This window comes from Cupressus sempervirens, chromosome 10 (genome assembly GCF_028749045.1).
Source record: "Cupressus sempervirens isolate cs-2001-9-10 chromosome 10, ASM2874904v1, whole genome shotgun sequence".
Taxonomy (NCBI): domain Eukaryota; kingdom Viridiplantae; phylum Streptophyta; class Pinopsida; order Cupressales; family Cupressaceae; genus Cupressus; species Cupressus sempervirens.
In genome coordinates this window covers 534,523,760-534,536,035 of record NC_143127.1, presented here as the reverse complement: position 1 = coordinate 534,536,035, position 12,276 = coordinate 534,523,760, and the positions used below count along the sequence as shown (strand labels likewise).

Here is a 12,276-nt window from a genome sequence, read left to right as displayed (position 1 = left end):
AAACTGTTAATTTGTCTGTTATTTGTGTGGGCCCATAGACATTTATTACTATCATCTGTATATTAGTTTTTGTGCTAGTAACTCTACTTCCCATCCAATTTGAGTAGGAGGTTATGTCTTCTATATTGACTTTCTAGGTATTCCAAATAATTTCCAGTCCTCTTGAGGCTCCTTGTGATGGTTTAAATTTTGATTTCTAGGTTCCTAATTTCTGTACTAACTTTAAACCTTCTTCTTTGCTTAATTTTGTTTCTTGAATTAAAAGAATCTTGTATCAGATAGTGTTAGATTACGCTTCAATAGGCATTTCTTGCTAGGGGCATTTAGGCCCTTAGCATTCCATGTAGTGATTTTCATTGTTCCTTGGGAAGGTTCTTCCCCTTCCCGCCTTGTAGAATTTCTATGATCTTAGTTTGTTCCTTTGCCTGTCTTGCTACTTCCCTTAACTCTTTTAATGTTTTTCATCCTCGTTTTTGTTTTAGTTTTCCATAGATGGGTGTCTTTAGACCTTCTTGATTCATAGATATACCCAAATTTTCCTAATTCATTTGATTTCTTACTCTTTATACATTTTCAAATTCTTCTATTACCTAATTATCCTTTGCTAAAATTTCTTTAATTAGTCAGTTATTCATTTGGTAATCTTCTACTTCTAGATCTTGCCCTTCTTCCTCCAATATTTTTTCTTCTGTTCCATTCTCCCTATTGGGGCTTTCCACCATAATTCCATAATCTTCCCATATTACATGTTCTTGGTTTTCCTACACTTCTTCTTGCATACTTATTTACTTACCAATCTATTCTATTTCTAATGATGTTTTTTCTGTACCTGTCTCCCTCCTTATTTCTTCTCTATCCTATCCTTTTTATTACTTAGTGTCTGCCAAAATTTACAACTCTTCTTTTTTTCTTTTTTCTTGATAGTTACATTACTCCATTGGGTTGATTCTGTTGGCAGGATGTTAGGACTCTATTCATTCTTCTACAATTTTTGATCTTGTTCTTGATTCATTTCTGGCTCTAATCCAATTTCTCTAAGAATCCCTATTTCTATTTGAATATTTCAATTCTTCCCTTTTTGTTATGTTATTATCTCTTCTTCTATTTATTTGAATTTCATATTGTCTCTATTTGTTGATTCCTCATCCAAGTCTAGCTTCAAGATTTCCTTGCCTTTGTGCTCTATATGATTGGCTTTTGCTATGATACATTGTCTTATAGATCATTCTATAGTAGTAGTATCTCATGAGTGAGCATCTTTAATTTTTTGATATTAGTTTCCATCTCTTCTCTTGTGTCCTTCTTTGTTTTGCAATCTTTACATTTTTTGCACTTTGCTAAAGAATGTTGATAATCTATGTTTGTCATCCATCCATATTCTGCCTCTTCTTCTCTATTTGGGTTCTATGTTTGAGTCCCTTGGACTATCTATGTTTTCTCCATGTCTTGATTTCTTTCCTCCTCTGATGTTTTTTTGACCTATTTTTCTAAAAAAAAATCCTTTTTCTTGCTTTCCCTTTGTATTTTTCTTAAGGTTGTTCTTGATGTTAATGTTGTTAAAGTCCATTCCTATAATTTTATTTATTTCTCTTGTATATTCAGTAAAGATTAATTTGTATATTGATCTATTTGTTATAATTTTCTTGTTTATGGATTTACTTTGTTCTATTTTTACTAAGAATCTTATCTTGCTTGTCTTATATTTACTAACTTAAAATCCTATTAGAGTTCCTAGAGATTGACCTATTCTTTTAATAATGTGGATATCATTTAATTCAAATGGTGTGTTTGCATATTCCATCCATTTGATTACCTATTTTTGTTTGTTATAGTTTTCATTGAAGTTAGGCTGCCATGCCATGAAATCTATATGATGCCCTTTATAAAAATAGTTTGATAATTCTAAGAGTTCATTTCTAGATTCTATATCCTAACATTGCAGAAACCAATATTGATTTGCATGGGATATTATGTTACTTACCTTTGGTTCACAGATTTTAGCTAGGTTCCATTCCAAATTGTTTTTGAATTTTGTTGGACCATTCCAATATACATAAATGCATTTTTTAGTGCATTCCTTCCATTTTGCTTCATTGTATATGTTGCTAATGATTATAGTATCGATGTTGTCTATTTTGGTTGGATTTCTTAGATTAGGATGTATTCCTTCACTTGGTTTTCTTAATACATATTGCTTCTTCTGATGTGGAGGGATGTATGTTGGCAATGATGATGTATTAGCTCCCTTCTAAGTTAGCTTTTCTAGATGATTTTTGAGTATGGAAACATATGTTTCATGTCTTTCTATTGGAGCCTGTATTTGAGATGGGGAAGGGCCTAAGGGTATGTTGTTGGGTGTAGAGATTAGGATGTGTTGGTTTGATTAATTTTTGTGTTGACTTTTCCTCAACAAAGATTTTTGATCTTCTCTGCTAAAGTATTTAGTTTTATTAAAGAAGACCTCTGTATTCTTTAGTCATTGGTTTATACCTTCATTCCTTTTATAAGGTTTTCTATTCTGTATTCTGCCTTATTGTCTAAATTTCTTTCTATTGTCAATGATCTTCCATTCATTTTCATTTTTGTTGTTTTGATTCTTATGAATGACTACATTTTGTTTAGTTTGAAGCCAAATTAGGGTTTTGAATCCTTTCAACTTTTTTGATGATTTGCAGTTTTGTTGTTTTTCCTAGATCACTTAGGTGAGTACTTCAAAATAGTTTTTAACTTGGAGAATGTTGCCCCCTATTGTTTGTTGTTGATTTGGGGGAGTCCCATTTTTATACATGATCAATTTTCCTACTTTCCTCGAGTAATTCGTCATTTTCATAATTTTCGCAGAGTAGAGAAATTTTATATAAAACACACAACATTATATATAACATATTATGTTATATCATAATATATAATTATATTTTATATTGTAATACAACATATATATTATATTAAGTTATAATATTTTATAATGTATTTGATTTGAAATGACATAGAAATCATTTTAATTGAAACATGAAATATACTTCAAATTTCAAATACCAAGAGTTGGGTAAATTGGTGAGAATTTTTTAGTACCTGATATTATGGGTATTTGATTGGGCTTAGTATTTAACAAGCCTAAATAGTCAATGCCCAAAACCACCAAAATGTGTTTTTGCCCTCTTTCTCTGAGTTCCAACTTTGAGGGTGTACTTGATGACTTTGATGAAACAAAAAGGTTTTCTTAAGAATGTCCTTAGCTTTCTATCGATATAATTACTATCAAAATACAATTTCATTAAGTAGTTATTACTTATTTTCTAATGGAGTTACCTATAAAGTGTTGAGTGTCATAGTGATTGAAAAACATCTATAAGTTTCAAATGATACAACTTTTTTAAAATTTGAAAGATGTGTTCATTCTATGCTTCATCTACTATGAGAAAAAAATTATATTATGTTAAGTTTTGAATGTGTTAAGGTAGTTAGACAAAAGAGTTTTCAAATTCTGAAAAATGTTGTAGCAGAAAATTCAAAATTAAATATTTATTTGGAATAAAATCACTAAAAAAATGTGTTGCATCTGGGAACAAGTCTACTTGTTATATCTAGAATCTTATAAAAAAATTATTATTTGATTAAGTAAGGTGGTCAGACATATACCTACTTTTTTTTTTCTCCCAAAAATTTTGCACCACTGCATTGAAATCCAAAAAATTGACCAACCAAATTATTATTTTTAAGAATAGGGCTGGTAGTTTAGAAACTACAATCAATTTCCTACAAATTTTATTCTTACAACTTTTTTCTATAAGATTCAACTACTTCAAAATTTCACGTCAAATTGACTAACCTTGATTTGTTGATTTTCATTAATACCATTATCCTGTACATACCCTACCAAAATACTATTTTTACTCAATTTTGTGAAGGATTCTAAAATAGGACATATTTAAATTTGTAAGTGTGTGTATATATAGTCGAAATTATGATGATGTGCAAAGAGGTTGTTGGAATTAGAATGCATGGAGAATCATTATAGTGTTGTCATTGTTGGAAACAAAGTCATCTAGAGTTGATGGATTGGCCATATTAACAATGAAATAAATCAAATAGTCAAAAGTATGAAGTGTTCAATGTACTAATAACTAGAGAGCCAATTATAGTTTTTACGATGTGTAATGAGGATTTTTTTATGTTTCAAAGTGTAAGGTTGATATGGAAGCATTATTAGAGTCGTGTTAGACTATGTTTTGAATTGCATCGGCCAAACTAAAGTACATACAAAGATTCAATGTGTTGAACTAGTGTCAGTAGTAAGAACAAAAGAGTTAGATATGTTGATTTGGTAATCTAGCAAGTTCAAAGTCAAAGGACAGATTAGTTACCTAGTGATTGTGTTGGGTCAACATCATGATACAAAATTCAATGGATTGGTGTTCACTCATAAGAATTGAATTGCTTGTGGAGTTGACTAATTGTAAATAATTTAGGGGTTTTCTATTGCCTTAAAACAAGTATAAAAGGAGATGAAAGATTGAATTGCAGTAACTATTATTGTGTTGTGATAAACTTTGGTATTAGAGAAGAAGTGCAGAAGTACACTTAAAGCAATTCATAGTAGAGTAATAGAGCATCTAGATGAATTGGATCTTTCATGCAGTGAAGTGCAAATATCAGATCATGTTCACTTGTTGGTTCTAAAAGATTGGCAAGGCAAATCCCTTAACTAAGTCAGTCCTAACAGTGTGAGCAAGATCATAAGTCTAAAGGACAAATCCTCTAGCAAGGTGACTCCCAGAAGGAGTTTGAAGTCCCTTAACCAAATAGATCTTAATAGACATCTCTGTAACAACTCTTGACTGGGATAAGATACTCTTAACCAGATATGCCCTTAACTAGTTGGATGTCTAACATGACCAACTTATTACCTCAATAGTGAGATTTGTGGGAACTGATTCCCAATGTGGTTCTTCCAATTTGACCAAGGGTTTCCACTTGAAAAAATATTTGTGTTATTTTTTCTCTTGTGTGGATACTTGATTTACTTTACTTTTGTGCATTTTTTTTATTACATGTTGAATATTGTATATGATAATTGTTTGTTGTTTTATATTTGTTGTTGCACTAATTCTCTCTCTCTCTCTCTCTCTCTCACACACACACACACACACACACACACACACACACGAGTTGTAGAAATTTGATAGCATTGGCTATGAAAAATATCCAACAAAATTTATTAAATATTGTATTTATATCTGTAAATATTATTATTTTATAGTAATTAATTAAATCTAAAAAATGATATTATATAATACAAACAAATATGAAGATGAAATATTTTTTTTTACTATAATCAATATAACTATTACACTTTCATTATAATTGTAGTAAAAAATTCATAAATAATTTAAAATCAAAATTGTTTCACAACAAATAAGTTATTATAACAAATATATAAATAAAAATTAATGTTCTTTTATGCATACATAAAATTCCACTTTCTAATATAATATTTTCTATGATAACTCTTGCACCTTTTTTGAATAGAAGAACTAATTATTTTATTTATAGAAGTATTCCTCCCTTAGAAGGCATTTCTTAATTCATGTCCAATTTGTTTTGAAAATCGCTGGCTTATTAAATGGACCAGCATCAGCTTTCTTTTAATAGGCACCACAGTCCACTGAATTCCATGTGCACTTGCTTTAATTAAAATAAGAATAAGAATTAGAATTGTTAAGCCGAAAGAGTAAAAGCGAAGCGTTTTCTAAAGAAAAGAAAAAGAAACGGGTAGGGCAAGGCAAAAGAAAACAAAGAATGAGCATCCATATTTAAAAAAGAAGTCAGAGCCGACACGCAAAGGAAGGTTGCGTGGAGGGTTACATTAAAAGTCAAAATAAAATCCGACGGTGAGAGTTAGGCATCATCATTTTGAAGAGCGCGGGGAGGCACACAGGAAGAGCCTGCGGAATAGTGGAACTCTGCGCAATGTTATCTTTTCCTCTTTCTCTTCTTCGTCTTCCGCCCAAAGACACTTTTCCTTTTCCTCATACCCTGCAACTCTCACTTGCTTTCCCGCATCCTCTTCAATTGTTCCCAACTTCTTCTCTGCATTGTCTGCTCTTCCGCCCTCTTCTTCCTGCCATTCAGCTAATTTTTACCTTCCTATATTTCCAAACTTCAATCCAAAATTTACACAAGGCCCAGGGTTTACCTTATGGCTTCGATTTATGTTACAAGCATGCTTCTCCCTCTTATATCTGAAATAAAACTGAAAACAGTCAGAAGAGAAATTGAATAATTAAACTCACATTAATTTAATATTTTCTCCGTGTTTCAATCTCTGGACAGTAAGTCGGTGATGAATCTCTTTGAGTTTGGAGTTTCCGAATTTTACCGTCTGAAGTAATTTTACTCAAGATCTCATATCATACTCCAAAACAAGAATGAGGAGTGATGATTTTAAAACATAGATTCAAATTCACAAATTTAAATCAACTCAAAGTTTCTGAAATATTTGCACTGTTGTCAGCATTTCTATCAAGATTTCCGATGGAGATTATTGAAAAAATATTCAGACAGTCAAATTGAGAAACTTCGAACTAGAAAATGAATTGATCTCCCCGATCAGAAATGTCAGGAATAATGATTGTCTATAAAAATTTCACAGAAGCTTCTCTATTCAAAGATAAAAATAGATTTAGCGTAAATAAATCTGGAGGATGAATATTTATTAAAACAGACAACGTGCACAGCGAAAAGGTTCGGTAAATGCGGAACTTACGCTTCAAGGTCTTTGTCGAGCTGCTCGTTGAGAGCGGACAAATGTTGACGCTGATTTATTTGAGATTGAAGCTCCTTATTTAAATCTTCGATTTGATGATGCAGTTTATCTATTTCCAGTTGCAAATTCCTCTCACGAGTAGGATCGGAATAAAAGGCATTCCCTGGTGAAAGAATGGAGGTGAGAAGGGAGGAGAGGTGTTGCAGAAAGTGAAGGAGGGCGTGGTCTTGAAGTGAAGCTACCTTCTCTTTCGCTTGCACCAGCCCTGCCGTCTCCACTTGCAAATGGGCGGCTACGGGCTTTATCACTTCAATTATCTCACTCACAACTGCTAGATCTTGAGACTGCTTAGGCTTGAAATGATCCAGCTCCGACAGCAAAGCAGAAGCCCAGGACTCGGCACAGCTAATGTCGTCCTCATAATTGTCATCCTCGTCATGACTAGGGCTTCCCACGCCCTTCGCACTCCACACTCTCATATTACTGCTAAAGCTTTTCTTCCCCGTTAATCCTCTCATCAACTGATCACACTCCTGATCTTCAACTTCACCACTTGCACTCAACTCTTTCTCCTGGCCGCTTCGGATTTGAAGCTGCTTCTTCAGCAAATGGAGTTCGTACTGCAAACGAGACTTTTCCTTGTCCGAAGCCTGCAACTTGTTGCGCACGGCGCGTAATTCGAGCTGTGCTCTGCGATTCGCCTCGCTCAAATCTTGCAGAGACGCAAAAAGAACGGCGTTTTCATCTCGCAATCTCTCCATCTCTTCCTCTGCCCCTCTTTCACATCCTGTAAAATCCATCCAAACCCTAACAATCATGATTTTCTCAAGGAAGGGCACGGCATTTCATCTTTAACCGGCAAAGCTCAAAGCTCAACAATTAAGGAGATTACCTGAAACAGGCAGTGCTTTTGCCATTGCAATTGATGGGAACTCCTCGACGTCCAACACCTGCAAGAAAGCACCATGATTTAGAGGTGAATGAAACGAATTTAGAAGAAGAGAGGGGAAACAGAAAAGGTGAATATAAGCAGACCTTCAATTCCTTCTCCTCCAACTTCTTTCTCCTAGGCCCGTTTTTACGTTCCATGTTTAATTAACAATGAAATGAGGGAGAGGAGTGCATTAGTCTTTAACGTGGAGAGAGACGTCACTTTTGAGTTGGAGAGGAGGCAAAGATATCCCGAGTCGGTTTGTGCGGGACATACGCGATGCTTGCTTTCTCGCTAAAAGCAACCCATCGCGGTGGTAAAGTTGACGCTCGACCCCTACCTGTCAAACAGATTATTCTTTTAACTTATTCTTTTAATGTATAGGTATATCTCTTGATAATAAAATCAAAATGAAGTTTAATTATTAAAAAGTTGGTCTTTTTATATTGAGGAGTTTTTCCTTTATGGGAAATCATTTATAGACAATAAGTAAAGTCATATTTAAAAATGAAAAGAAATGTAAAACAAATAAGAGAAATAAATGAGGAAACAAAAAGCATGTGGATATAAGTTTATAAAATTTATTTTAAAAAAATTGAAATCAATGAATTTCAAGTTATAATAGTATATTATGAGATTTCATACTATCTAAGAAGATCACCATCTACAATCTATAAGAAATTTGATAGTATAATCTTGTAATATGTGTCTCAAGCTATTAGTATATAGACTTAAAGAGCCCTGAACAATGTCAAGATATAATGCTATATGAGAACGAATAAGGTCCCCAAATTCCATATTAAAATTTATCATGATGAAATACCCTAAGATGGGCTCGACAAGATGTTAATACCTTATTCCCTTATGCATCATAAACATGCTACGGTCTCCCACCAAACTTGAAGCAATATTTTATCAGTGATCTCCTTTCGAAAGATGTTTATGGCACATCATTCTTACATATGATAAGTAGGTCAATGTTATAGGACCTACTTATTGACCTCCCTATTGCATGCTCTTAATTGCATCAAATTATATCTTATTAGTTATGCATTGTAGTAGGTGGGTGTTTATAATTTGTAAACTAGGGATATATGGATTCATATGGCATATGGTGTATGTGTACTTTAAAGAGTAGAATTTTTTAATGAGAGAAATTTATGCTTCATTATATGCCATATTCTTGCATATTGGACATGCATCTTCATACCCAATCCAACATATTGTTTATGCTCTATATCATACCATTTTATTGCCTTTATGTCACATATGGTAACATATGCATAAAAGGTGGTTCTAATTCCAAAGAAGGTGTCCATTAGATCAGGTGAGGTTGAGGGTTTCACAGGGAGGATTTTCGTGATGGAATGCTAAGTTATGGAGGTTAAAGGCATGGTAAAAGGAGTGGTAGGCTTCCTTGGTCTCCATCATATCAAGTTTGGGAGCCTCCAAAAAAGGGTAGGAGTCATGGAGGAGGAAATAAAATAGAAGGGGAATTAGAGAAGCCAAAGTGCACACAATGAGGAGATGTGAGGTTTTTTAGTGGAAGGAGGAAAAATGTGGCAATTGGCAGTAGCCATAGGTAGATTCCTAAATGGCATGAAAACTCAAATGCAATGATTAACTCTATGCCAAAGACAATGGATAAAAGGGTTGCATACCTACTAATAGATTCAGATATATGGAGAGAGAATGTTAATGTCCTAAGAGAAACAAGATTTTTTCCTCAAATGGTGTGGATGATGGTCGACTTATCTGTGAATCCATAAATAGGTCAATGATAACTGGGATGAGTATTTTACTCTTAAATCTCTAACAAACAAGTTTTTCTTAGTAAAACATAGAGAAAAAAATGAAAAAGATTGGATTATGTATAACGACCCCTTTATGATGGGGAGGACCTAGTTCTATATTAGAGATTGGGTTACAAATTTTAACCCTAAATAAGCCTCAATGAAAGAAGGTTTGATCTAGGTGAGGCTTTATTACCTTGCTCATGAATATTGACATGAGGAGATCCTTAAGTAAATTGACAATTGCTTGGGAAAGCTCATTTAAAAGATGAAGTGATTGATCAGAAAGATTTCATATTTTATATGTGTATATGTATATGTGGAAGCCTCATCCTCCCCTACCTCACACTTTGGAAATTCGAACTTTAGAAGGATACTGATGGTAGGAAATGGAGGTGAAAGAGATTTTTAAAATGTGAGATATGTAAGAGATGGGGACATGGGAAGGAGAAGTGTACCTCAATAGATAAGGGTAACTTAGGGAACAAGGAGAGCCTAGGTGAAATCCTTCTAGATAAAGTGACTAGCAAGAAGTGTCTAAATGAAGGTTGAGTGTGATCAACAAAGGAGGTGCTAGAGTGATTTGGTGTGGAGGTGGATCTAGGAGCTAATGCTCAAGAAATGGAAAAGGATGGTCATGGTTCAAAAAATGCTATTGATATGGATCCTCCACTATGTGCAAAAGGAATGCCAAAGTTAGTCCTGGGTTACTCTATCCCAATAGGTTGTTGCAACACTGACATGGTAAAGTCGACAAGGGAAGACATAACCTTTCAGTCCTTTACAATCCATGAAGGCTTGGTGGAGTCAAACCCAATGGTGAGTATAGGTTTAGAGATTCCTTGGGCCTCTCCAAAATTAGATGGATTATAGGTCTTTCGAAAGAATCTTGTTCCTAGAAGCATTACATGTTTGGTAGTGATTATGGTGGTCAACATAGAAGATTTAAAATGATAGGTAACAACAACTAACCTGGAGGATTTTCTAGGATTGAGTCAAGAGGATAGTAAACACAGGGAGGTGATATACAAACACATCCAAATCTCTCCTTCTAGGGGTGAGGCTTCACTAGATATCAACACTAAAGACTTAGGGTTCTCTTCTAGATGGGATACAAAAGATAAGAATGATGAATTGAAAGAAGATTTTTTGGATGGGGAAGTTTTTCTCTCTCCAAGAACACTTAAAAAAGACTCAACGCTTTCTTCTAGATGGGATATAGAAGATAGGAATAATGAATTAAAAGAAGATTCTTTTCTTTGGATGAGGAAGTTTTTCTCTCTCCAAGAACACTTAAAAAAGACTTGGTAGGAGGAGGTAAAAGTTCAAATGGAAGGAAGCAGAAGAGAGGTCAAAAAGCTATCCAAAAATTGTTGGAAGAGGTAGGGAACATGAAAGGCCAAACAAAATTGAGATGGGGGAGGGGCCTTTTTCTTGGGGAGCAATGAGGCGCTTTACATGGAATTCCAAGGATTAGAATGCCCCTGACAAATGTCATTTGGTCAAGCATTGTTTTGATCAAATGAAACCAAATATAGTGTGTTTACTGAAAACTAAGGTAAAGAAGGAGAGGGTTGCAAGATATTTAAGAGTTAGGGTAAGATGGTTGGGATGTTATGTGGATGTGGTTGGGGCTTCAAAGGGTTTGGGGATCTTGTGGAATCCTAAGTTTGTGAAAATTGAGCTAGTGAACCAAGGACAGATATGGATAATAATCAAGGCTCAATTTTTGACATAGGATGTCAACCTTTTTTTTGATAAATATTTATCATCTTTAAAAAGAATGATGATAAGAAGGCTTGTAGAAAAAAATCACTATGATAATTAATTCTCTTTGGTTATATAGTATGATTTTAGCTAAAGACTTTAATGCTGCTAGAAATAGCTGAGAAACAAGAAGGGGTAGGAATGATATGTAGGGTGCAGAGATAATCTTTAGGATTTTGTATTGGATTATGACTTTTGGGAGGTTAGATCAAAGAGTGAAAAATATACTTGGATGAACTGGCAAGAAGGATTTTTAGCCATTGCAGAAATGTTGGATTGTTTCTTTTTTGGTGGAGACTAGAGGCATTTATAGGTCCTATTTGAATATGAGATCTTTCCTTTTTGGCTTCGAATCATTTTCCAGTGTCAATCAAGATGGCTAGAGACTGTAGTCCACCAAGGAATTCATTTAAGTTTGAACATATGCACTTTAGGGAGAAAAGATTTTATGAAATGGTTAGGGAGTGGTGGATATAGGCTCTAGTAGTCGAAGAAAACAAAGGCTACAATTTTTTTAAAGAAATTGCAACATATAAAGAAGTTGTTTAAACTTTTGAATAGGGACCAATTTTAAAATATTTTAAGGAGAAGAATATTTTAGAAGGTTAGTTGGGGGCCTTGAGTAAAAAGATTATAAATGAGAGGATGGATGAGATAGAATTTAAAACTAATAAAAACCTCAAGTGTAAGTTTGGGGAGATCCTTGCGAGGGAGGAGATATTTTCGAAAAAAAAGTTAGGGAATCATGGCTAAGGGTAGGGGATAAGATCATTAATTTTTTCACTATCTAGTCAAAATAAGGAGATCCATTAACAGAATTTTCAAGCTACATCTTCCTCAAGGGGATGAAGTTTTGGAGACAAGGGATATTAAAGCTCTAATCATTGATTTCTTTTCACATCTTTGGAGTACAAGAGATGAAGGGAGGGATTTGAATAGGAATCATATTTTAAAAATTATGTAGTCATCTTTAGCAGAGGAAGCTAATAGGATGCTTATGGATCCTATAAGTATGAAAG

At 33.8% G+C, this 12,276-nt stretch overlaps 1 protein-coding gene across 1 annotated transcript; it reads right to left on the bottom strand.

Annotated features, from left to right (window-relative positions):
• Positions 1-5,788: 5,788 nt before the first annotated feature.
• LOC149535002 (uncharacterized) lies at positions 5,789-7,916 on the bottom strand. Its single transcript, XM_089803739.1, has 5 exons — positions 7,802-7,916; positions 7,659-7,716; positions 6,767-7,553; positions 6,197-6,242; positions 5,789-6,121 (listed from the first exon to the last, which is right to left on the bottom strand). Exons 1-5 carry the CDS (start codon positions 7,853-7,855, stop codon positions 5,909-5,911), a joined length of 1,158 nt encoding a protein of 385 aa, XP_089659865.1. The 5' UTR covers positions 7,856-7,916; the 3' UTR covers positions 5,789-5,908.
• Positions 7,917-12,276: the final 4,360 nt, after the last annotated feature.

What these genes read in the sequence shown, in the direction of transcription:
- LOC149535002 (XM_089803739.1), bottom strand. Translation starts at nt 7,855, where the DNA reads ATGGAACGTAAAAACGGGCCTAGGAGAAAGAAGTTGGAGGAGAAGGAA. An exon ending in TGGAGGAGAAGGAATTGAAG is followed by an intron (nt 7,717 to 7,801) that starts GTCTGCTTATAT and finishes GCTTTCTTGCAG; the next exon opens with GTGTTGGACGTCGAGGAGTT. An exon ending in CTCGACAAAGACCTTGAAGC is followed by an intron (nt 6,243 to 6,766) that starts GTAAGTTCCGCA and finishes GTTTTATTTCAG; the next exon opens with ATATAAGAGGGAGAAGCATG.